This window comes from Manihot esculenta, chromosome 4 (assembly GCF_001659605.2).
Source record: "Manihot esculenta cultivar AM560-2 chromosome 4, M.esculenta_v8, whole genome shotgun sequence".
Taxonomy (NCBI): Eukaryota; Viridiplantae; Streptophyta; class Magnoliopsida; order Malpighiales; family Euphorbiaceae; genus Manihot; species Manihot esculenta.
The window spans coordinates 31,002,732-31,030,254 of NC_035164.2; the positions used below are offsets into that span (position 1 = coordinate 31,002,732).

Sequence of the window (27,523 nt, forward strand, 5' to 3'; positions counted from 1 at the left end):
CTTTTTTTTCATCGATAGTCAATTGATACAGATCGTCTTTTATAGAAAGACGATCGCCCTTCCATGGAAGACAACGTCCTCCATAGAAAGATGATCGTCCTCCATAGAAATTAAGTTTAAGAAAAAGAAAAATGCGATAGTATCGAATTACAAAGGGTGATGAGGAAACTTGTATAGAAAGTAATAGGGGTAAATGGAACTTTAAATTAGAACTTTGAAATTTATATTTTTTTAATGAAAAATTAAATGTATTCAATTGAATATATCCTGTACAAACAAAAGCGAGGAGTCTTTAGGTATTTACTGATAAATTAAAAATCATATATAAATTTTATCAAACACATTATATAATAAACTTACAATTTTTATGATAATGTATACTATTCTTTCTATTATTAAATTCAAACTTAATAACTAATTAAAAAAATAAAATTTATGTTATTTTATCTCATATCCTACGAGTTTATATTTATTTAAAAAGGTATATATTTTACTTAAGACTAAATTCAACACTAAAACAAAAATTTGTTAATACATTTAAAAAAAAATATTGTTTTATTTAAATTGAAATATTTGTCGGTTTAATTTCATTATTTTTTTAAAAAATATCATTATGATTTTATTTGAATTTCAAATTAGAGTATTTACAAATATTAAATAAATAAGCTGTCTCTGCTCTCTAGTTTTCAAGGGTAAAAAAAGAGAGCAGCCGTCTCTTCCTCTCGAAACGACCTGGCGTTCTAACGACGCTACTCGAAGAAGACAGGAAGGAAGAAACACTCCTATATAAACCCCACGCCAGTCTTCTGCGCAGATTGTCTTCGTTCATTTCCCTCGCTACTTTTAAATAGAGTTCTTCTTCGCTTCCTTCGTTACTATTCATTTTGTTTTCACAGGTACATTGTTCCCTTTCGTCATCTCTCAGTTTTTCATTTTTACTGTCCGTTGTATTTGTTCATTTCAGTTTCTAATTGATTTCAATCTTTTATTTTGCCAGCTTCAATGGCCACTTTTGGTGCTGCCACGACAGCGAATCCAAACCCTAACAAATCTATTGAGGTAATTTTCTTGTTTCTTTTTAGTGTTTCTTTTAATTCATAGTTTAATCTGGAATTTAATGGTTCAACTGTTGTGATTTTTTAAAAAGATTTTGTTTAAGGATTGGGAAGAACTTTTGATTGGACATATTGGATTATTTTGAGTTGTTAGCCAAATTAAGTTAATGAAGATGTAGCTCATTGTTATTTGCGGTTGGGTTTACTTGGATTTTGTGATTATTTATTAATTGGAAAATTGGGTTGACGTGAAACCTTGTACTTGTAGGTTGCACAACCTCCTAGTGACTCAGTTTCGAGTCTCTGTTTCAGTCCCAAGGCCAACTTCTTGGTTGCTACTTCCTGGGACAACCAGGTTTGTTCTATTCTTTCTTTCTTCTTCTTCCTGTTCTTCTTTTGCTTGTGAAAGCTTAAATTTAGCTTTATTTTAGTTTTTGAAGTTGTTTTTGTCACTCTAATACATGATATTTAGTTCTTAGTTTCATTATTTGCTTCATGGGTAATATTAGCATTCATTTACATGTTTTTTAAATAATTTTTTTAGGTAAGGTGTTGGGAAATCACGCGGAATGGAGCCACTGCAGGAAGTGTGCCCAAGGCATCAATATCGCATGACCAACCGGTATTGAATTCAAGAAGTGTTTATAAATCTGCTTGTTAGTCATGAATTTGTGACAACAAGAATTCTAACGCTTTCACCTTTTCTGTTCCATCATTTCGTTCACTTTTAAGGTTTTATGCTCCACTTGGAAGGATGATGGGACGACTGTCTTTTCTGGAGGGTGTGACAAACAAGTGAAGATGTGGCCTCTACTATCTGGTGGTCAACCAGTAACTGTTGCAATGCATGATGCACCAATCAAAGAGGTTGCATGGATTCCAGAGATGAATATGTTGGCCACAGGAAGTTGGGACAAGACCTTGAAGTAACTTCTCTCTGTAATTGATGTTTTCATTGTTCTATTCCTTTCTTTTCATTTGACATGTTGGTTAAATGGGTCATCACATGGTCAGTTGTACGTTTCAAATGTTGTTCTCTACGTGTGCCTTGTTGTTGTATTACTACTAGTTATTATTGAATAGCATAAATCTCTTCAAAACTAAAATGCAATGTGTTGGTTGTACAATAGAGTACTCTAGAAGAAACAAAAGGTAAAACAAATTCTTTCAAGATGAAGTAAGAACCTTTGATTTGTGAAGCCCATAAAAGTCAATATTAGTAAGATTAAATGAATATAGATTTTATTTTAATTTTCTTAAATTTATTGTAGTCTAAATGAAGCAGACATTTTAAACATTGGTTTAACTAAGTAAAAAGGTTAAAAGCAATGCAAGTATCTAATTTCAATTTGTTTGCTTATTGCTTGGCATAAGAGTAAGTTTTATATTTGATCCTTAGCAGTCTTAGGATTGGAAACCAGTTGACCTGTCACAGCGTGTTGCAGTTTTTGTTATATCCCTTTTTTTTTTGGTTTCATAAACTCATCAATTACTTGCAATGCCTCTGGTGATATTTTGCACCATCACTTTTTGTCTCAAGTATATATGTTTTTTGTCTATATTTAGGTACTGGGATTTGAGGCAGCCAAATCCAGTGCACACTCAACAGCTCCCTGATCGTTGTTATGCAATGACTGTGCGGCATCCCTTGATGGTTGTTGGCACTGCAGATAGAAATCTCATAGTCTTTAACCTGCAACAGCCTCAGGTAATGTTTGCTAAGGTTACAAGATGATTAAATTATCTTTCTAGTAATTGTAAGTTTGTCTGATAATGCTCTCTGTGTAATCATAATATGAAACAAGAAATCTAATTATTGAGGAAAATTGATAATATAAATTTTAATTGGCATCTATCTATATTCTCTGAAAATGAAAGGGATTGAGAATTGTTTATTGCAAGTTCTCCACTAGACATATTCCTTTTACCTCATAGGCCATAATATAAATTAGGCACATACTTGTAGATTTAAAGGACTGATATGATACTAGTCAAATAAGACTACTCATTATTACAGAACAAATTGAATGTTAAAAATTTCTAATTACTAGTTTTTTCTTCCTTTCTACTGTTCCATTTTATCATTTTTTTTGAATGGTCACAGAATGAGTACAAGAGAATCACTTCGCCCTTGAAGTATCAGACAAGATGTGTTGCAGCCTTTCCTGATCAGCAAGGCTTCTTGGTATGTACTTGATTTCGTTTACATATATTTTCTTGACTGTGTAGTTTAAAAATATATTTTATAGTAACTCAATTTTGATGGGCTTTTTTCACTTGCTGAGTTCCTGGCCTCCATTGTATCTCTTGCTCAGTAAAATAACAGATGTACTATTGCAAGGTACATTTTGTAGAAGCAAGAACAGACAGAGCATAGTGTTTGTTCTGTATAATGGTGATTTTCCCCTTTCTTAGGTGCATATATATTTAAAAAATGATGATTACATATTTTACACACAAGGAAAACAGGATAGGATTTGCACCATGTCCTATTGTATATGCATGCATAAGTTCTTTACTTATTCTTTTACTGAATTATTTCCTACGTTGTGGAGTTGGTAAAACTTCCTCAAGATCGGTGTTCCAACAGAACTTGTGGACAGATATGAAGTTAATGATGTAATCCTTCAACATTATTGATAGAATTTATTTGGTTTTAGCCACTCCTTATTTCTTTTTTTTGGGTTCATAATCATATACTCTGTTCTTTTGTCATTATTTATGAATTTTCTTACAGTAGATTTTGTGTTGTGTTGGGCATAGGTTGGTTCAATCGAGGGAAGGGTTGGTGTACATCATCTAGATGATGCACAACAGAATAAGAACTTCACTTTTAAATGCCATAGGGATGGCAATGAGATATACTCAGTCAACTCCTTGAACTTCCATCCAGTAAGTTCTATTATTTCAGAAGAGCTTAATGTTAGCATTAGTAGCTTTAAAGAACTTAATGCTTGTCATATTTGATTGACCAGATTAGTGAATTGTTAATAGTATAAATTTTGTTTAATTGCTTGAGATATGAACATATATGACGTTCAGAAGAACACAATCAGTTTTGTATTCATAAAATTACTGTTATGATTTTTCGTGTGCAATATCTTATTCATGTCACTTTCCTCGATGTTGGAATACCTGATCAATTTCTGGAGGATTGTCTCACTGCTGGTTTCAGTTCTCCTTGAAGCAAAGCTTATTTAATTCATTCTAGCTTTGGGGTTGAGCAGTCATAAGTTATAACTGCTGAACTGAACCCTTCTAGTTCGATTTTTATTTGGTTGGTTCAGTTGAGAAGGTTCAGTTTTCAGCTCAGTTTGGTTATTTTTGCTTAAAGAAAAAAAAGAACAGACTGATTTCTGAGTAATTTATGGGGCTTTCTAGACTAGCCGTGAGGCCAGGAGCCCACTTTTGCCTTCAAGTCCAGCCCACATTTTCCAGGAACTGCTGCCTGCACCACCCTTTGCCTGCTTCAGCCCTTCTCTTCCTTTCCAGTTTCCTTGAAGACACAAATTTATCCTTTTCACCCCTTTTCTTTCTTTTGTAGCGCTGTTCTCAAAGACAAACACTGAGTCTTGAAGTCTAAGAAACGCTGCTGACCCTTTGTTTCTTTTCCTCTATTTGGTTTTTTGTTGTTTTGTTTCTCTCTTCGACCTTTTCTTTTCACCTATGTAATTTCTCTCACATCTGGATCTTAGCCTCCTCTCCTCCATTTGATCTAACATTGCCTCGCCCTTGAGTTTGGTTCCTCCCTCATGGCCTGGCCCCTCTCTGGTTGACTCCATGTCCTTTTGGTTTTTTCTTGATAAGATTAGATATGATTGTTGCCTCTCTAATATCACTGCTCATGAGCTTATTAGAGCATGTTTGACATTAAGTTTAGAGGCCAAAAAAGTGCCTTTAGAAAAAGTACCATTTTAGATGTTGAGAAAAGTTGTTCTTTTATTTTAGTGTTCTTATGACTAAATTATTTCCAAAATAATTTTAAATAATATTAAATATTTTCTAAATAATATATTTAAGAAAGTTTTTTTCTCAATGACAATTCTAACAACAATGCTAAAAATTTTAGTAGGCCTTTAATGTCATCAATTAGGTTTGCTCTGGCTCTTCCCGTTTCATTCTGCAAACTATTGCTCTAGTGGGCCATGGTGCTGGGTTTTGTTGCTGATCCCTTCTCCTCAATTATTTTTGCTATTGTGGTATTCATTGCATTCCTTATTCTATAATTTTTTCTTTTAATTGTGGATTGGGTTTGTTTGCTCTAAGATAAGGATTGTTGCTTAGGTTTTGATTTTTTTGCACTGATATTTTTGAATTTGTTAGGAAAAAGAAGAGTTTATTTAACTGTTGAAAATTTAAGTTTGGATGTTGGGATTCAATCTGAATAGAGGGCCAAACATTGAGAAGTGAGAAGAAGAATGAGGGGTTGCTGTTGGAAAGAAAATGATTGATAGAACCGATTTATTTTGGTTCGATTTGGTTTCATTTAAAATGCAATTCGGTTTTTCTGAGAAAATTGAAGCGATAAATTACACCCCCCAAAATTTTGGTACTTAATCAAAGGATAGGATTTGTTGCCTATCAATCTAAGAGTTGCATGCTCACTCCTGTAGGGTTCAGTGCCCTGGAAAATTGGAAATTTTCAATAACGTAGTAGATATTCCCTGCCACATATTTCGGAGTACATGGCATTGATATAGAACTTCACTGTTTGGGAATTTCTAGGATTATTTGTATATATATTTTTTTCCTTTTCTGATTTGTTAACTTCTCTATTAGGCTTTTTAACTAGTTTGGTCGTGCCTATATTTTAACTAGTAGCTGCCTTTTTGAATCAGGTGCATCACACATTTGCAACTGCTGGATCTGATGGTGCTTTTAATTTTTGGGACAAGGATAGCAAACAGAGACTCAAGGTTTGTCCAGATCTTTTTTCATATCATCACTTATGCTTATTTTCTGCTGAGATTAGATTAGTTATGTTTTCTGTCTTCTGCTTCTGGAAAAAGTGCGCATATGTATATATATATGTGTGTGTGTGTTGTGTGTGTTGTGTGTGTATGTATTTGTAGTCTACATCCTTTTGTTGCAAGGATATTTTGTTCAGAAAGCAAAAGCATGTCCGATGACTTGTTAAGTGCCCAGGAATAGGATCTCGTCACGGGTCAATGAACTGGAAAATCCTCCTCTCGCCAAACCGATTTTCCTTTATTGACGTTCCTGTTTTTCCTTGAGGAATCTATTGTGAAAATAAATGGGAACTCGTTAGAGAGAGTTCCCAAATCTCATGAGTTACTGATAATATTTTTTCTGAATGCTTTATTCCATGAATCAATGCGTTATATAATGAAGGCTACATTCAGATTTACATCAAGAATTTGAATTTCAAGCACTTACCTAGAAATTTGAAAACTGAAAAAACAACCAATCTCAACAGATTTAGTAGCTAAGTAAATCTTGCTGATAATAACAAATAAATTTAAACAAAGTTTTGCTTATAAGATGCCAATTGCTTGAAATTTAAAATTTGAATTTATCAATCATACTCTGTTTCAGCAGCAACCTGTCCAGTCAGCCTGCTTAGTACGACGTCTATACGCTCTACCCACAAAAGCATCCATAACACTACCCTCGCCTTGGACAAAAAGCTTGTCCTCAAGCTGATAATCTGATAAGCATTCTGAAAAGGGGGACTGGTTCCAGGTGGCATCACTAAGAGGTAAACCTTGTCATTGGACGAGAATTTTTCAAGTGCCACAATTTAATCTAGAGCGAAGGACTGAGTGAGGAATTGGAAGAACCTGGCCATCCAAGATAGGAGGCAGCAAGGGCATTTCAGCAGGGATAGCACCATTAAATTTACGAAGCAAGGAGACATGAAACACATTATGGATTTTACTATCCAATGGTAGCTCTAATTCATAAGCAACATTCCCAACCGACTTTATAATCTTAAAAGGACCACAAAAGTGAGGCCCCAATTTATTGGAATGCTTGCCTAAAATAGAAAGCTGCCGATGAGGATGCAATCAAAGCCACACAAAGTCTCCCGGGACAAAGGACACATCACGATGACTTTGATCATGAAATTGTTTCATACGATGCTGAGTTGTTGGAGCCAAAGACGAATATTACATAAGACCTCATCCCTGAGTTGTTGGAGCCAAAGACGAATATTACATAAGACCTCATCCCTATCAATCAAAGTTTTATCCAGAGCATTCACCCGAGAAGAGCCTGGCACATAAGATAATAGCTGGGAGGTTCCCGCCCATATACCACTTGAAATGGGGTGGTATGTAGAGAAGAATGAAAAGAAGTGTTGTAACAATATTCCGCCCAAGGCACCCAATCCACCCATTTCCTTGGGCGATTTCCAACAAAACATCTGAGATATATTTCAATGGTGCGATTTACGACTTCAATTTGCCCATCTGTTTGTGGATGATAAGCAAAAGATAAAGCAAGTCGAGCATCACATAAACAAAATAGCTCTTTCCAAAAATGACTAGTAAAAACAGGATCACGGTCAGAAACAATAGATGTAGACAGGCCATGTAAATGAAATATTCTATCAAAAAACACATGTGCCACAGTAGTAGCTGTATAAGGATGTGCCATAGGTGTGAAGTGAGCCATTTTGGAGAAACAATCCACCACAACAAATAAAATTGATTTACCCGATGATTTAGGCAGGCCATCAATGAAGCCATGCCTGCCCCTTCTACCCCTATTCTGTTTCTTCTCAAAGGTGTGGGCTAAATTCATTGTAGTGGCCAAATTTTGGAGATTCTGTAACTCTACCTCCAAGCGTACTGACTCAGTCAATCCGAAAGTGAAGAAATCAACTTGCTGGTCATTTCATACCAGCAAAGCCCTTGCTAACATGGCTTGAAACTTTTTCTGGTACTCTTCTACTATTGTCGTCTGTTTGAGGTTGATCAACTCACCCAAAGAATTGTTGCGTAAAGGGGGCCCAAAATGCAAATTGCAAAATTCTTTGAACTGCGTCCATGTCATTCGTGGCTCCTCTTTCTCCGGCCCCAAAATTGGTCCTCTCCTGTCGTGTGAAAGGCTGCTAGGCTAACCTTGTCTTCCTCTGCAGTTTGCTGGTTGAGAAAGAATTGCTCACAACGATTAATCCACCCCAATGGATCTTCAGACCCATCGAAAGACGGCAAATCCAGCTTCGCATATCTGGGCATTGTCTGCCCTTCATTTTGTTGACTACTACTTGTGCCATCCTGGTTTGTTCCTCCGTTGACAATTCGCACAAGCTCAGATATTTGTCAGGCCAATTAACCGAATCGAGCTTCAGTGTTTTGTACGTAAGTGTTCAATTTTTCCACTAAATTGGTTGGTTCTCCCATGATGTCAGGCTCTGATACCAAATTGTTAAGTGCCCAGGAATAGGATCTTGTCACGGGTCTATGAACCGGAAAATTCTCCCTTCGCCAAACTGATTTTCCTTTGTTGACATTTCTGTTCTTTCTTGAGGAACCTATTGTGAAAATAAATGAGAACTCGTTGGAGAGAGTTCTCGAATCTCATGAGTTATTGGTAATATTTTTTCTGAATGATTTATTCCATGAATCAATGCCTTATACAGTGAAGGCTACATTTATATTTACATCAAGAATTTGAATTTCAAGCACTTATCCAGAAATTTGAAAACTGAAAAATAATAACCAATCTCAACAGATTCAGTAATAAACTAAATCTTGCTGATAATAACAAATAAATTTAAACAAACTAAGTCTTGCTGATAAAATGCCAATTGCTTGAAATTTGAATTCATCAATCATACTCTGTTTCAACAGCAACCTGTCCAGTTTCAACACCTGCAGCCACAAAAACATCCATAACATCACTTGTGCCAAGATAATTATAATTATGATGTTTGTTGATGCCTAGCATTTGTCTCTATGAATCTGCACGTTTGTTAAAATGCTATATTTGGTAAATGGGAATCTAAATAGTCTCTGTGTACATGGGCATGCATGTGCACAGAAATGCATTTATTTCATGAGTGCTTGTGCATCACTTAAGGTTGATTCTCTTGCAGCGATAAGTCACTATATTCTTGTTTCAGCTGGCTGCCTACTTTTTCATTCTGATTGAGCCCCAGGGGCTATTCTGGCACAATGCATTAGTATTTTTGAGGTTTAGTTCAGTGCCATAAGGTATTCTAATTGTTGCCATGCAACGTGAATACTTGTTTCATTAAATTCATTCTTTGTATTACACTATCACAGAGTTTTTGGCTTTCTTGGGGGGACTAAGACATCAGATTGATTATTGCTTATTTCATCAATAATGTTTCAATAGTGGTGTATTAAGGAAAAAGTGCCTTAATTTAACTGTGTGGCTTTTTATTTATTTATTGTGATTTTAGGGATCTAATGTTGTGAAGGTAATATTTTCTTAATGTGATTTCAGGCCATGTCACGGTGCTCTCTTCCAATACCCTGCAGTACTTTCAACAATGATGGCTCAATATTTGCGTATTCGGTAATGCATAATTTTCTCTTACACTGGGGTGACTATTGGAATATCCCCCTCCCCTCTCTCCCTTTTCTTCCTCCCCTTTCCTTTCTCTCTCTCTCTCTCTCTCTCTCTCTCTCTCTCTCCCTAGCTCAAAACATGGATCCTGATAGTGAAACCAATGGAGTATTATCCACTAGAAATGAGTGAAAGCATCCTATGCCCATGATAAGCAACACTTAAAAGCACCTAAATCGCAGTGATGGACCTTGTTTCTTTCTGTTGGGGTGTTGTGTTAAAGTGCATGTATAATCTAATCGTAATAGAAAATGAAAATCTTCCAATTTCTTGTCACCACTGTTTTACCTTTGACTTATGTTGAACTCATAATAATTGATAGCAACAATTTGACCATTTAATTGTATATTGATGATGCTTATATTCAGATACCAAGTATTGCTTGACAAAATTGATACTAAATTCTTGAACTGATTTTCTTTAGGTGTGTTATGACTGGAGCAAGGGTGCAGAAAATCACAACCCACAAACAGCAAAGACCTACATCTTTCTTCATTTGCCGCAGGTATTTTTTTATTTTATTTTATTTTATTTTTTGCAGAAGTCTTGCAGGTAGTTTAAATGATTTTTGACAATCCTTTTCTTCTTTGCAGGATTCCGAGGTTAAAGGCAAACCACGAGTTGGAACAAGTGGTAGAAAGTAGAACTGCTATTTTTGTGAATGTAGACGTATCTGTTAGTAGAGTTGGAACAGATCCTCAGAGGAAATATAGCCTTTTTTTTTTTGTCAATGCAAGATTTTGACATAGGTGTTTCTGTGAGTGTAGACGTATCTGTTAGTAAAGTTGGCAATATATAGGTGCATGTTTTTCTCGCCTAGGTTTGGATCCCAATACGATTGGCCTTGCCTTACTGTCGCATAAAGCTTGGCAATTCATTATGACATGTATGGTGAATTTTCGACGGTAGTTGCTGGCTAGTGTTGTTCTGTCCTTTGAAACAAGATTCTGGAGTGAGTTAGGAAAAATTTATGGCAATTCCTTTATCAGAAGAAAATCCATTCGAGGATCTTAAAAATTTCTAGCTCAGAACAGACAGTGAAGCACTCCTAGTATTGATATACGAGAAATGGTGATTTGCATGAACTTTAATCTGTTCTGAGAAGTTGAAAGACGAGCATTTGCTTATCCATCGTGCAGGGTTTTGTCTTTGGCTTGCTAGATTAAAAGATATGAAACGCTTGTACTCCCAATAAAAACAAATTCGTGGGAATGTTTGTATAGTACATGCCATTATAAAAAGAACTACACAGATAAAGGTCGTTTAAAAAAGAATAAAAAAATCGGGTAAAACCTTGAGAACTGATTGGATGAAAAATTCAACGACAAAAAATTCTTTAAATTTTGGAGGGCTGCTGATTAACTGATTACTAGCCATCTTTAGCAGGCAGATAGGGGTTAGCTCCAAGATGATAGTCTAATTGTAACCCCACTGGTGATAGGGTCCACGTCATCCGACAGCTTTTCTCTAAGCTATTGCATGCAATTACATATTACATAATAACTCTCTCTCTCTCTCTCTCTCTCTCTCTCCACTCCATTACTTGATTACTTTGAGTAAATGTCAAGAAAGGAACACAACACAGCAAATAAATGATAAAAATGACATGAAACAGGGAATATATTTCCTCTCATAGAAAAAATATTATTTAGCTCTCAGAAACATTTTTGGACTTATGTATGATTATGATAGCACGCCTTATCTTTCTTTTCTTTTTCCTCTTTTTTTTTTTTTTTTCCCCTCTCAAAGTACCCTTCTGAAATTCCAAATCTTTTGGTAGAAAATTGTTGCTATTCCATGTTGAAAATTGTAATCAAATTCCATCTCATTTTTTGCTTTTAGAGATTTTCATGTTGGATTTTTCTTTGTTTTTTTTTGCAATGCTTCCAACAAAATGAAGACACCTGTTACATCATGCTTATTTACTCATTTCTTTAAGTAGGGCTATTGTCATTACAAAGATGTCTTTTTCTACCAAAACAAAAACCATATATAGTCTTATATGTGTTTCCAGCTTAATTGAGGGAAATTTTGTCTAGTGTTTGCTTCAAAACAGTTGTTGGGTTATGAAAAATGTTACACTTTTTAAGATTATGAAACGTATATCTCATTATAAAACCGAAGAAAACATTATATTAAAACCATCATAAAAGATAAGTAGTTAGAAAATCTAGGAAAACCGACTAAGAAAATCGAAAAAATAAAGAAGCTTTTGGCACTTATTGTTATGATTTTCAATACCTTAAAATACTGTATTAAATTATAAATGTGCTTGCTTCAACCATTCTAACTTGATATAAAGAAGAGTGTGATCTGGTCAATGAAATATTAAATAAGTCAATTATTCACCTTATTAATATAAATCGATAAAAAGTCTATATCAAATATATAATTATTTCACTTAAAGAAATATTTTAAAAATGTGAAATTTTAAATTCGAATCTACTATATCAAAAATAAATAACATAGTTTTATTTATTTTTTAATAAAAATATAAAATATTGAGGAATTGAATTTAAGATCTCCTAAAATGCAAACTGTACTTACAGTGTTAATTATATAAGTATTAAAGAATTACCTTAATTAAGTGATTATAATCAATGTTCTTTGAAAAAGAAGCAATGCTTATGTACTTATTAAAGGAAATGTTAGTTACCACTCATTCTCATCATCCCACACACGTAGACTATGAAATGACCAAATCATATATATTGTTATTTTTAATTAGAATTATCATTTTCTTTTGCTATAGTACTATTAAATGCCTTCTTAATTTTATTACTAATTATTAAAAATTCGTTATTAAAAATATTTTGTAACGGATTTGTAACAGAGCAAATCACGTTGCTAATATATTAGTAATAAATTATAAAATTCGTTACTAATTTTATAATAATTTCTTTAATAATAGATATTTTCGTTACATATATATCGCTTTTTAAAGAAATAACAATTTAATCCATTATTATTTATAAAATTATAAAAAATACTACAAATTATATATTCTAACTACACAATTTAACCTGAAAATACACTCAACTATCACCACTCTTCTCAATAACAAATGTGAAAAAAACTAATCTCATATATATCATGAATGAACTCAAATCCAATATCATATATAATATAAATCAATCTCATATACTTTCAATTATCCATCTTCCAAATTCGTTTATATAAATAATTAATTTAATATAAAAATATATTTTTATAATAATATTTATATTTTATTTATTTATTTATATTTAAAAATTTAAAATTAAATATTTTTTAAAAATATTAAAATGTTAAATGAAAATTATTAATAAAAAATATTTTTTATATAAATTATTGATTAAAATATATGAAACTAAATGATTTCGGATTGTATTCAGATAGTAATAACCATGTTTGGATAGTCTCAAATAATTTTAATCGGGTTTGAAACAAATTTAAATATTAAAAATATATATCGAACTCGAAATTGGGTATATTTATTTTTATAGGTGTTTGTATCCCTACACTTATCTATCTTACTAAACCCTAATAAGATAAATTTATATAATTATAGTCAGATTTGATATAAATTTAAGTTTTATATATAAGATATAATTACTGAACTCATTTATATAAATAATTATTTTAATATAAAAATATATTTTTATAATAATATTTATAAATTTTTTATATGTTTTTATTTAAAAATTAACATTTAAATATTTATTAGAAATAATAATTTTTAAATGAAGAATATTTTTTACATAAATTATTAATTATATATAAAATCAAACTGTTCAGATTTTTTTATTAGTAATTCGGATTTAGGACGGAAATGATTTATAATAGTTTAAATTAATTTTTAATTGAATTTATAATAAATTTAAATATTAATAAAATAATATCCACTTACATCTCTATTTATATAATACAAGTTGTTTAACTAAGAACTCCCTATATGTCTAGGGCAACAATTTCTCATCAATCCAGAGCATGAGCTTCTCAAGTAATAAAATACTCCAAGTTGTTTAACTAAGAACTCCCTAGATGTCTAGGGCAACAATATCTCATCAATCAAGAGCCTGAGCTTAGCTTCTGCAAAATTCCATCATCAATCTTGTGGAGGTTCTGCAAGGGAAAGGCATGATGCAAGGTTACGATCCCATAAATGAATTAAAATTCATTCAAAATATGAATTGGGATACATAGTGCATGTGGGTTGACCTAACCCTAAATTTTGCTGATGTCAATTTCTAGCATTTGCAAGGTTTAGAAGATGTAAATATATGTAACGGTCGCCTAACGCAACAAAAGAAAACTACTCTAGTCAAATATAGCAGCCACTAGCCTACAAGCCAGTGGTGGTAAGAGCCTGAAGAGATAAAAGAAACGGCTGTAGGCTTGAAAATTGCAACAAACAGTGCATTGTTTCTCTCACTTTTCACCTATCAATATGGCTTATGGATAGGCTTCCTATGTTTAGTATATATGATGTGGCTATAGGCTTCCTATGTTTAGTATATATGATGTGAGCCACGTACCAATGTCTTCTAACCGCCCCGATTTCATTTAATTTTGTCGCCCTTAATGTGACCGTCGTTATCTAGATCATTACAGCTAATATATTTAAAGCGAGATAACATATGTGTCTGAACTTAAGGATATATCTATTTATAACCGTCGGATCTTATATGCTCTGAGCGAGTTCGGACCCAAGAAAATAACGCTGACCCAAAATCCATAAAACCTTCCTTCAGTTAATTGGTTTAATGTCTTAAGTTTCGGTCCAGATGCGCGGGGCAGACCGGGTCGGTCGTAAGCTCAAGATTAGAGGGAAATGATTCAGTTCAGTGATGGGACACGAAGGAGAGCAGCTGGCTCAGTCACTTTACAGCCCTGTCCACATACACGCCGAGAGAAATTAAATGACCGCTTGGCGTGGAGAGGGGTCTAACATTTCCGTACATATAGATCTAAATGACAAAGACAGGTAGCACTGTAGTAGAGAGACCGTTAGACGTCACTAACACACAAAAGGAAAAGGGATGGTGGAACGTTTTCATTTCCATCTAAACTTACACTTATACTATAAACCATATTTTCTGAATCTCAGAACATCATCTATTATATATGATATGTATGCATTATCATCCATTTAAGGCGAAAGATTATGTATCTTAACTCATCTACAATATATCTAATGTACGTATATGTATTGCAGTCTATTTAGAGCGATAGAAATAGCCTTAATCATATACAATATAATTGATATATAACATGTATTTACCGTCTCTTCATGGTACGTCTTAACTCATTTCCGATATATTTAGAGTATGATATGTATATATTATAGTTTTTATTTGAATCATGAAAAACAAGGTTCATTATTTCCTAATCAAAGAGCACATATATATCAGAAGCACTCAATAATTCACTTTATATAAGATTTATTCTCATTATTTATGAAATACATACATACATTAGCGATATGCTTTATATAGGTTAGAGATATGAACGGGTAGGATATTCGTGAAAAGTAACCTATTCAAAACCGAACTCGATTCATATCAGCAATATTTGAATCCGTCCAAACCTAATTATTATTATTCAAATAAAATTCTAAATTGTTTAGTCTCATATATTTTAATTAATAATTTATATAAAAAATAATTTTCATTTAAAAATTTTAATATTTTTAAAAATATTTAAAATTTAATTTTATATAAAAATATACAAAAAATTTTATAAATATTATTATAAAATATAAATTTTTATATTAAATTAATTCAGTCGGAATATTTTATAAATAAAAAATTTAAACTCAATTTGAATATGCTATAAATAATTTTTTTTCAAACTCAATTCTCCCATAAACCCGATTATAAATAACGTAATCCAAAGTTTTCAACAATATTATATAATGTCCAATATTTAAAAATTGAATTATATAACAGGCTAGGCACCGCCTATCATCTATAACAGCACATTTACTACTAACCATGTGAAAGAGAATTTAACTATTTATAACCAAAGGTAACAAAACAATAGAAGGACCAAGACCTTATTAGTGGGCCCCTTGTCTTCAATTGACCGCCATAAGGCCGCAAAGGAGGCCTATATAAACCTTTGTGGCTTTCTCATTCCAAAACCCATCCACCCTCTCTCTCCTTTGCTTCTCTGGGGACATTTCACAAACACATTGATATTTAAGGCAATACAGAAACAGTTTCCTTCTCCACCATGACTAGACAGCAACAACGATACCGCGGTGTCCGGCAAAGGCATTGGGGCTCTTGGGTGTCTGAAATTCGCCATCCTGTGCTGTAATTCACTGTCTTATGATATGCTTCTGTGTTGTTCTTGCACTTGGCTTCTTTAAGAACGTTTTTTTGCCATGTTTGTATCAACATGAAGAAACGTTTCTTTGTTTTGTTCATCGATAGAATCACTAGCTCCCTTCCAAGATTTCTCGGCAGGAACAAGGACGTTTTAATAAAATACACCTCACACACTTACTTATAAACACTAAAGAAAAGGTTTTAGTGCAAAAATTATGTGTTTCTTGTACTAAGAAACGTTTCATGTTTTCTTGGGACTACAGGAAGACTAGAATATGGCTAGGCACATTCGAATCGGCGGAGCACGCGGCTAAAGCCTACGACGAGGCAGCTAGACTAATGTGCGGTCCAAAAGCACGCACAAATTTTCCATACAACCCAAACGAGCCACAATCAACTTCTTCAAAGCATTTTTCAGCGACACTGGCAGCTAAATTACATAAATGTCATTTAGCATCTCTACAAGCCACCAACAAAAATGTCATTAAACAAACACATGAACAACCACAACCTAACCCATTTGCCACTAGCAATGGCATTGCCGGAAAAAGTGCAGAATCCGGCAGTACTTGGCAGGAAGGGAAATGGGTTGGTGAGGAAAGTGAAGTTGGGAATAGCCAGCAGCAAGAAAAGGCACTTGAAGATCATCATATAGAGCAAATGATAGAGGAGTTGCTTGACTATGGTTCCATGGAGTTTTGTTCTGTTTCTTCTACATAGATTAATTAGTACTCTTAATTAGAAAGATTTAGAAATTGTAGCAACCTTCATCAATTTGGTAATGCAATTTACAGTTACCTTTTTTCTTTCTTTTTTTTTTTTTGCATTTTCTTAATTAAATCTAGCTAATTCTGCTTAATGTGAACTTGGAATTCTGGATTCAAACACAAAGCAGTGAAGAAATGCAACAGAAAAGGACAGTGATCAAAGAGAGAAAAAGAAGATGAGATAATAGTTGGCATCATATAGATTCCTTCATTTTCTTTCTTTCTTTCTTTTTTTTTTTTTTTTTTTTTTTCTTTTTACTACTTTCATGAGTTTCATTTATGAAATAACCCAAATCCCAAAGAAAGTTGCAAAAGTGAGAAATTAGAAGTTTCATTGTATATTATATACACATTTTTTTTTTTGACTGTTGGGTTGGAGTTTGAAAGTGCATCCATTTTGCTTCACCCAAGACCAGACAAGAAATGGATGGAACCCTGAAAAGAAGTGCTGAGAAGAGACTATTTATGTTCTGAATTTTCAATTTACTATGTCCACAATTAAATTAAAGCTCATTAATTTACATTTACCTCCACATCATTTATAAAATTGTTTGATTCTAAGATATGAATCCTAAATATAAGCTATTACTTACTGTAAATATCTCCAAATAATTAGGGTTTTAATTTTCCTTTTTTATCTCTAAATATTTAGCAATCGCGAGTGGATATGTATTTTAATTTATTTATAATATATTTAAAATATTACGTATATATATTATAGTTTAAAGTGAAAGGATATACTTCTTAATTTATCTACGATATATTTAGTGTAACGACAGTGTATATTATAATTGTATATTATAATTAAAAATGATATGATACATATTTTAATTTATCTATAATATATCTAATATATTACGTACATACGTATTTTAGTTTATCTATAATATATTTAATATATTATGTATATATACTATAGTTTAAAGTGAAAAAATATATTTTTTAATTTATCTATGATATATTTAATGTATCGATAGTGTGTATATTATAATTAAAAGTGAAATGATACATATATTAATTTATCTGTAATATATTTAATACATTACATAGATGCGTATTTTAATTTATCTATAATATATTTAATATATTACGTATATATATTATAGTTTAAGACGAGAAGATATGCATTTTAATCTATTTACTGTATGTATAAAATGTACGGCATTCATGTATTATAGTTTTAGGTGAAAGAATATATATTTTAATTTATTTCAAACGCATCATAATTTAAAATGAGAAAATATACATTTTAATTTATCTATAATATATTTATTATGTATTATAATTTTTACTGTGTTTCAGGATTAATACTATACATAATCCCTAGTGTAAATATTCTCTTTTTTATTTTTGTTTTTATTTATTATTAATATTATTATATGTTGGATAAGAGACTTGACAGGTTTATTATCCTTCCAGCTTAGCTATATCCCTTGATTTCCTCAAAAGGCATTACTTTTGACCAAAACAAGCATTACTTGTTCACACAAAAGCCCTTATCTATGTTAATTCATTTTAAGCTAGAAAAATTAAGAGGAAAAGGAAAATGAGAGAGGAAAACTAAATTATTTTCCATCTATCACTTGTTTGGATAGAAGAAAAATAAGGAGAATGGAAAAATAAATAGAAAAAATAGATTGTGAGACTCATAAATAACTTTATTTCCAAATTAGGAAGTGTGAATAGTAAATAATTTATTTCAATTACACGTAAAGGGTAAATTAGGTATTTTATTATTTAAAATAATATATTTCTATCCTTATTTTTCTTCCTATCTTACAAACAAAGGAGGAAAAAAATTTAATTCTTTTTAATACAAAATTTTTCTTTTAAAAAAAGTATAAATCTTATATCATTTTGTAAAAATTTCATTTAATTTTTTTTTCTTGTTATATAATTGGTTGGAATTTTCTTTTTAATTTTTTTTCTTCTTTAAAATAATCCAATCTCCCAAAATTCTTCAAAAGAATAATTTTTCATCAAGTAAAGCATTTTCTTTATGGAAAATAAACACTGACTATCACATAAATACACTTTGTCTCTAACCTTTGAGGACTAAATCTCACAACTTTATGGTATGCAATGGGAATTTAGACATCAGAGTCTTGTTTTATATACAAACATGAGATGGTGTGCATGTCAATTACTACAAGACATGTTTTCATATTGGTCCACATATATGTGAATTCCTAATGTTATTTTCATTGCATTGGACCCTACATGTCATGTTGTTGGAGAGTCTTACATCATCCACATGGCTGTGGCAAATATCATCACCTACTCATTTTGGACATTTATGTTTTTAACTGTGTTTCATTACATCTCTTTCTGCTGTGATAAATATTTTCTTAAATATTTTTTTTTCCCAAAGATAATGATATGGATATTAAAGGATAAAGCATTACAGCCCACACATAAGCAAGGTCAAGGTCTAAGAGATCTGGATATCATGTATAGAAGGATTTTCAAGGTTAAGGAAAGTAACAACTCAAACAAGAGAAGGCCCTAAAATCCACTCAATTGATCTGCATTCTGATTTGAAAAAAGCTAATATAAGCATCACTCTTCAGCCGAAGAACTTTAGCTATCACCGGACCTCTATCGAAAAAGCTCGCTCCTACAACAGTCAGCCAAATGCTACATCATGTATATTGAGGAACAAGGAAGGAAGTTTAAAACAATCACACGCAACAACCAACACTTCTTTTGCTAGAGAAAAGATGCTGGTTTGACATGGAAGCTCAAGAAATCCAAAGAAGGCATTAAATTCGTCATCACTGCAAAGCCAACAAAAAGCTATCTCCAAAAAAAGAACCCAATGAGAGGAGGGAGGGCACTTGTCGACAGCTTAGAAGTGTAAATCACTACAAGGAAATGGGTCTATTGTGGAAAGATTTTTTTCCACTAAAAAAGAAAATTTCGCCATTGATAATGCGACACAAAAGTTTTTAGTGGCGAATTTCGATTTTGCCACAAAAGAGTATTTTTTTAAAAATTCAAGTTTCCCGCAAAGTATCATACTGTGACGAATATTTTCACCACTAAAGAATTACGGAAAACACTCCCTATTAGAAAGTCAAGTATTAGTGGCAAAATTATTTTCCACAAAAAATGTGACTAAGTGGCAAAAGTATTTCCCACAAGAGGTGAGCATTCGATCGGTTCGGTTCAAAATCGAACCGAACCGAATAAACCGAAAACTGAAATTTTAGTGTTTATGAAAACCGAACTGAACCGATTTTGGTAAAAAACCGAATCGAACCGAACCAGTTTAATTCAGTTCGATTTGGTTCGATTTGATCGGTTTCAATTTTTAATAATTTTTTTATTTTTTACACTTTATTTTTAATATTTTAAAATTTAATTAAAATATTTTAATATTAATATGATTTAATTTCTCTATGTTATTGAAAAAACATATTATTATTACTAATCGGTTCGGTTCGGTTTTTTCAGTTTTTTTCTGATCAAAATCGAACCGAACCAAAATAACCGAAATTTTTGAAAATAAAAACCGAACCGAACCAAAATGTATAAAAAACCGAACTAAATTTTCAAATCGGTTCGGTTCGGTCGGTTTTTCGGTTTGAACCGAATACTGCTCACCCCTATTTCCCGCTAAAAATTGGATTAGTAGCGAAAGTATTCCCCACTAAAAGTATAATTATTAGTAGCGAAAATATTCCCTACTAAAAGGATAATTATTAATGCTGAAATATTCCCACTAAAAACTTACATACTAATTGCAAAATATTTAATTACCATTATTTTGTCAATTTATTGAAAACTACTCCCTGGTAAATTATTATTACATATTTATACTTTAATAATTATTTATTTATTAGTACTCATCTTACAAAAACACCAAAATTGAATTGAGAAATAATATAAAAACTCCAAAGCATATAACTTTATTATGATAAAAAGTATATAATACAAGAATTAAGGAAAAAATTATGGACAAGATGGAAGTGCATATAATCTTACAAACATTAGAATAATATACTGACCTAAAATCATAATCTAATCAAAAAGTATTTTCTATACTTTAAAATAGAAAGTCATAACTAAAGTTAAATAATCGAACACAAAGTTAAAATGATTTATCACAAAAATTTATTTGTCCAGAGTTAATTGGAAAAACATATCTGTTAAACCTGTCAAAATAAAATAATATCAACCATGATGAATTCATTAAAGATGAAAAATAAATGTATATTTTTTCACTCCATGTGTATTAATAATGTTCAATTTACACCGTATTCACCGACTTACCTTGATGCATGTGCAAATGCATGCCATAGAACTAGAGTTGCAAGAAGACAAGATGAGAAAAATAGCTGCAAAAACTGCAAAAGGCAACAATTTCTGCCTTGTTTTTTTTTTTTTCTTTTCTTCCATCATCACTTCATCTATGCTTTAACTAATTTGTAGAAATAGTGGTGGGATCCATTCTTCTAATCTAAGATCCCCATGCTTCATCATTAATCTTCCATTTGGGGATTGATTTTGTCCCCCACAAGCAGCTTTCTTTCCGTTTCTGCAATTCTTTTCTTAAAATCTACAAAAACACACTCTTCATTTGGGATTGTAGTGAGGTAATGATAGATGTAAACTATGCATGGAAATAGGTTTACACAAAAATAAAATGACAAAATCATTACACATATCATGGCATATTTACTTTCCTTAAAAAGGTTAAAAACAAAAAAGCAGTCAAAAATTGGTAGTTGTAGCCTTGTAGGTGGAATCTCATGTCCAAATCATCAAGGCAAACAATCATCATGTGGCATATATGGCCTGATTAAACCTTAATCATACCCTTTTCAATCCCATGTTTCAACTTTCGATCTATTCTATGATTGGATTTTGATACTTGGAATTGAGTCAGCTATGCATTCCAACAAATTAATGGCTTTATATTTGGGTAATTTACTATTTAGTTATTTATTTGATTTTGAAAAATATATTAAAAATAATTAATTATTAATTAATTTTAAATATTAAGTGTGTTTTTATTTATTTTTTATATTATAAAAAAATTTAACTTTAAAGTAGTAAAATAACTTCTTAAATCTTGTATAAGAAATGTATATTATATTAGTAAAATATATTAAATTAAATAGTAAGCATTTTGTGTCATTTTTCTTTATTAAAATGTCCAGAAAATATGTAAATTAATTGAGAAAGTGGCAATTCGTTTTCTAAGAGAAAATCTCCGTGTCTTTAACCATTTAAACTCAACCAGCAGAAATGCAAAGAGAGATTAACACAGCTTAATTAGATTTATGCCCACAGGAAATATTTACACATTTTAATATTTAGAATATATTAATTAACGAAAAATATTTTTTAAATTAAAATATTAATTTTTTTTATATTTTAATAATCTTATTATATATAAATTTATTAATATATTTTATTTTTTAAATTAAAATTAAGAGATGAAAAATGATTAATTCGGTTGAAAAATATTTTTTTAAAAATTTAAATATAATTATTTTCATAAATAAATGAAGGTTTAAATTCATTATAATTACTTTTAAATTAATTTTAACTAAAATCTCCATTAATATTGCATAATTTGTCACTTGTTAAATTTTTTTATTAATAATTTATTTCTATGTGTTGATGATTGATGGCTTTGATTAAAATAAATTTAATGTTATAAAAAAATAAAAAATAAAAAATAATATTAAAATTTATCAATTAAATTAATTATAAAAAAATTAGTTAATAAATGAAATACAATTATTAAATTATGATGGCTTAACAATGGAATGTCGTAATTTGTTTTAATTTGTTATAGTGTAAATATTTAATTAATTATAATAAAATTAAAAAAAAGTTTATTGTCTAAAATTTTAGAAAAAAAGCGTTTTATAAAATTTTAGACTTTTAATCTAATAACTTAATAAGAAAAATTATTCATAGCTTTTTAATTAAAAAAAATTATCTAAAAACGACACAAATCATTATCAACCCTAAAATATCTCTAACCGGTAGAAGAGAACTCTCCTCAGCGAGTCCCTTGTAGGCTTCTAAATAGAAATCACCAATTCCCCACGTGTAAACCATGTTTTTTCCAAAGTTTGTGCTAAAATTCAACTCACCTCCACGTGTCAAAAACACTCCCACCGTTCTACTCGGAAAAATAGTCCTAACATCTATTGAGCTGTAAGAGTGAAACAAAGAAATAAATTAAAAAAAAAAAAAAAAAAAGACCGGGTCAATCGGTTCGAGCTGCAGTTGAAAAAAAAAAAAAAGAACGAAGGTGGCCATGTAAGCAGATCAAAGTGATGGAGACCAAACCACGCAGACCCAGGAAAAAGAAAATCTGTAAGAGTGAGAGTAGGATCATATGGAGAAGTTCAAACCACACAAACACACATGGACATTTAGAAATCTTTTAATATATAAATAAACTCTCTATCTGCTGCTTTTTCCCATCGGAAACTTCACTTTCTCTAAACATGGCTACCAAAGGCATCAGCTTGGAGGAGATTAGAAACGAGAATGTCGACCTTGTCAGTCTTCCCTTTTTAACCATTTCGATTTTAGATCAATACTCTTTATTGATTTATGCGAAGAGGGGTGACAGTGATATATGTAACAGGAGAGGATACCAGTTGAAGAAGTGTTTCAGCAATTACAATGCAGCAGAGAAGGTTTGTCTACGGCGGAAGGAGAAAAGAGGCTGCAGATCTTTGGACCCAACAAGCTCGAAGAGAAAAAGGTCTTCTGCTTTCTGCTTCCGGTTGTTTTTGGCAATGGAAAGCAAGCCAAAAGCTGACCCCTTTTCTTTTTGTTTGTTTTGAAAATGATCCTAATGCAGGAAAGCAAGTTTCTGAAATTCTTGGGTTTTATGTGGAATCCGCTTTCATGGGTCATGGAAATTGCTGCCATCATGGCCATTGCTATGGCCAATGGAGGGGTAACTACAATGTCCTCATATAAACCTATTACGCTCAACAACTTTCACTTACCTTGCAATATTTTTATTAACATGGATGAGCAAAAATTTGCAGGGTCAGCCACCGGATTGGCAGGACTTTGTGGGTATTGTGGTGTTGCTTTTCATCAATTCCACTATTAGTTTCATTGAGGAAAACAATGCAGGGAATGCTGCAGCTGCTCTTATGGCGGGTCTAGCTCCTAAGACCAAGGTATATATATGCTTTTCAAGAAGGACCGGAATTTCCCAGTTCACAATCTCTTATTATCGTATGGGCTAACGTTTGGGTGCATATATTTAATTTTAATGATTCAAGGTCTTAAGAGACGGGAGGTGGACCGAGCAAGAAGCTGCCATATTAGTTCCTGGAGACATGATCAGCATCAAGTTGGGAGATATTGTCCCAGCAGATGCTCGCCTCCTAGAAGGAGATCCTTTAAAGATTGATCAATCTGCTCTCACAGGTGAGTCCTTGCCTGTGACCAAGCACCCAGGTGATGAAGTCTTCTCTGGATCCACCTGCAAGCGAGGTGAGATCGAGGCTGTTGTGATTGCCACTGGGGTACACACATTCTTCGGTAAAGCTGCTCATCTAGTGGACAGTACAAATCAAGAGGGCCACTTCCAGAAGGTGTTGACAGCTATTGGAAACTTCTGCATATGCTCCATTGGATTGGGAATGCTTATTGAGATAGTAGTGATGTACCCGATTCAGCACCGCAAGTATCGGCAAGGAATTGACAATCTCTTGGTGCTTCTCATTGGAGGGATTCCAATTGCCATGCCTACGGTCTTGTCGGTGACTATGGCCATTGGCTCCCATCGGCTCTCAGAACAAGGTGCTATCACCAAGAGAATGACAGCAATTGAAGAAATGGCTGGAATGGATGTATTGTGCAGTGACAAGACTGGAACTCTCACTCTCAACAAGCTTACAGTAGATAAGTCCTTGATTGAGGTTAGTACTTAAATATGTTTTAGCTGCAGTTTCAATTTTGTGATATTGATTGATTGGTTGATCATTGAGGTATTTCAATTAATTTCAGGTATTTGCAAAAGATGTGGACAAAGAAGGTGTGATATTATATGGCGCTATGGCCTCGAGGGTTGAGAATCAGGATGCTATTGATGCATGCATTGTTGGGATGTTAAGTGACCCCAAGGAGGTATGCCAAAATAAAGATATCAAGTCAATCTTCTATCCCTTTTACCTATCTTTGAGGTAGATGCTTAAGAATGAAAGTTGGTGAAGTCATCATCTCTTTGCTTTTATTCCCTTTGCAGGCGAGAGCAGGCATCACTGAGGTACATTTTCTGCCATTTAACCCAGTGGAAAAGCGCACGGCTATAACATACATTGACTCAGAAGGCAATTGGCACAGAATTAGCAAGGGAGCACCAGAGCAGGTCAGAGATCATCTAGTGCATCACTTTTATTATTTTCCGCTGTGAACTGTGTATTTATATATATACATATATTTTAATATTTGCTAAACTCTGTATCAGATCATTGAACTGTGCAACCTTAGGGATGATGCCAAAAAGAAAGCTCATGCCATCATTGACAAGTTTGCTGATCGTGGACTACGCTCCCTGGCAGTTTGCAGACAAGTGAGCTTCGGTTTGTTCTGATCATAATCAAGTTTAACATTAAATTTACAAGTTTTGAAACACAAAACACTTGCAATTACAGACTGTACCAGAGAAAACCAAGGATGGCGCTGGAACCCCATGGCAAATGGTTGGTCTCTTGCCTCTTTTTGATCCACCAAGGCATGACAGTGCAGAAACTATTAGTCGTGCTCTTAATCTTGGTGTAAATGTGAAGATGATCACTGGTGACCAGCTTGCAATTGGCAAGGAAACTGGTCGTAGGCTTGGAATGGGAACCAACATGTATCCTTCTTCCGCCCTCCTTGGACAGACCAAGGATGAGTCTATTGCTGCCCTTCCTGTTGATGAGCTTATTGAAAAGGCTGATGGTTTTGCTGGAGTCTTTCCTGGTAATTGGATTGCCTTTAAACTCTTTATAATTATCCATTCATACTTCTGAAACTAGATGATGGGCATGCATTCAGAGCACAAATATGAGATTGTGAAGAGGCTGCAAGAAAGGAAGCATATCTATGGGATGACTGGAGATGGAGTGAATGATGCTCCAGCATTGAAGAAGGCAGACATTGGAATTGCAGTGGCTGATGCTACTGATGCAGCTCGAAGTGCATCTGACATTGTCTTGACAGAGCCAGGACTGAGTGTGATTGTGAGTGCTGTCTTAACGAGCAGAGCCATTTTCCAGCGAATGAAGAATTACACAATTTATGCAGTTTCTATAACCATCAGAATCGTGGTTGGGTTTTTGCTTCTTGCACTTATTTGGAAGTTTGATTTCTCTCCTTTCATGGTTCTCATCATTGCAATTCTAAATGATGGAACAATCATGACTATTTCTAAAGATAGAGTGAAGCCATCTCCTCTTCCTGATTCATGGAAGCTAAAGGAGATCTTTGCTACTGGTATTGTCCTTGGCACTTACCTTGCAATAATGACTGTAATATTCTTCTGGGCTGCCTACAGCTCTGACTTCTTCTCGGTAAGAAAATGTCACAAACCATAATATTGTCATTCCTTGCTGCTCTGAAGCAAACTTATTCTGCTACTAACGAAAAAATCATTGAATTTTTCAGGAGAAGTTTGGAGTTAGATCCATCAGAAACAGCCATTATGAGCTTACAGCTGCAATCTACCTCCAAGTGAGCATAGTCAGTCAGGCACTAATCTTCGTTACAAGGTCCCGCAGCTGGTCTTTTGTCGAACGCCCTGGCCTCCTGCTTGTCACTGCTTTTCTCATTGCACAATTGGTGAGTTTTATTGATTTTTTTTTTTCTCTTTTCATTTTTTCACATTAGATAACAATTTATTGATTTATGCATTGTCATGTGCGATTCAGATTGCTACTATCCTCGCTGTATATGCCAACTGGGAATTTGCTAAGATAAAGGGTATTGGATGGGGATGGGCTGGTGTTATTTGGCTCTACAGCATTATCTTTTACATCCCTCTGGACATTCTTAAGTTCATCACTCGATATGCTTTGAGTGGAAAGGCCTGGGACAACATTGTCCAAAACAAGGTACATGAAATCTTCCAATTTTTCTCACGTTGTGCCTTGTCTGTAATCCTTCTTCAGAGATGTCCCTAACACTCTTGTTTCTGCAGACTGCATTCACAACAAAGAAGGATTATGGAAGGGGAGAGAGAGAAGCACAATGGGCTGCAGCTCAACGTACACTGCATGGATTGCAGCCTCCTGAAACTGCAGAACTCTTACAAGATAAGAATTACAGGGAGTTGTCGGAGATGGCTGAGCAGGCCAAGAGGCGAGCAGAAGTAGCAAGGTAACTACATCCGACAGCAACATAACCCTGGAAACTTTCCGTATCCTATTTATGAATAGATTAATCTAATTGTTATGCTCTGTCTGGTTACCAGGTTACGTGAACTTCATACACTAAAAGGCCATGTTGAATCAGTAGTGAAACTCAAAGGGCTGGACATTGATACCATTCAGCAACATTACACTGTCTAATGAGAAGCTGCAGAATGATGAAGAGAGTCTGCTGGCTAAGAGTTTTGGGCGAGGAGAGTGCGAACCCTAGATTGTAAAAATTAGGATTCATTCTTTTTGCTTCCAAGAAGAAATCCGTTTTTAAGGATTTCAAAGGATGCAAGGGTTGGGAATAAAATTAATTTGTGAGCTGAAAAAAAAAATTCATCCAGATAACATTTAATTTTCAATGAGATTCCCTATTTTTGCTTTTATCATTTCTTGATTTTGTACTTTCTGCAATTATTTAGTCCCAAAACTCC

General features: G+C 33.0%; 3 protein-coding genes across 3 annotated transcripts; all 3 read left to right on the forward strand.

Moving 5' to 3' along the window:
• The first annotated feature begins 680 nt into the window (after positions 1–680).
• LOC110612832 (protein RAE1) lies at positions 681–10,434 on the forward strand. Its single transcript, XM_021753650.2, has 12 exons — positions 681–896; positions 998–1,059; positions 1,324–1,410; positions 1,600–1,677; positions 1,788–1,981; positions 2,622–2,763; positions 3,160–3,240; positions 3,819–3,947; positions 5,894–5,971; positions 9,495–9,566; positions 10,042–10,122; positions 10,211–10,434. The coding sequence occupies exons 2-12, from the start codon at positions 1,003–1,005 to the stop codon at positions 10,259–10,261; spliced, it is 1,050 nt and encodes a 349-aa protein (XP_021609342.1). The 5' UTR covers positions 681–896; positions 998–1,002; the 3' UTR covers positions 10,262–10,434.
• Positions 10,435–15,755: 5,321 nt separating this feature from the next.
• On the forward strand, positions 15,756–16,741 carry LOC110614049 (ethylene-responsive transcription factor ERF003). The gene is made up of 2 exons (XM_021755496.1): positions 15,756–15,916; positions 16,195–16,741. The coding sequence occupies exons 1-2, from the start codon at positions 15,834–15,836 to the stop codon at positions 16,649–16,651; spliced, it is 540 nt and encodes a 179-aa protein (XP_021611188.1). The 5' UTR covers positions 15,756–15,833; the 3' UTR covers positions 16,652–16,741.
• A 6,246-nt stretch (positions 16,742–22,987) lies between these two features.
• Positions 22,988–27,434, forward strand: LOC110613169 (ATPase 9, plasma membrane-type). The gene is made up of 14 exons (XM_021754172.2): positions 22,988–23,225; positions 23,315–23,434; positions 23,534–23,632; positions 23,727–23,864; positions 23,970–24,611; positions 24,700–24,819; positions 24,938–25,060; positions 25,160–25,264; positions 25,347–25,656; positions 25,732–26,246; positions 26,341–26,514; positions 26,604–26,786; positions 26,873–27,051; positions 27,146–27,434. Exons 1-14 carry the CDS (start codon positions 23,172–23,174, stop codon positions 27,240–27,242), a joined length of 2,859 nt encoding a protein of 952 aa, XP_021609864.1. The 5' UTR covers positions 22,988–23,171; the 3' UTR covers positions 27,243–27,434.
• The last annotated feature ends 89 nt before the right edge of the window (positions 27,435–27,523 follow it).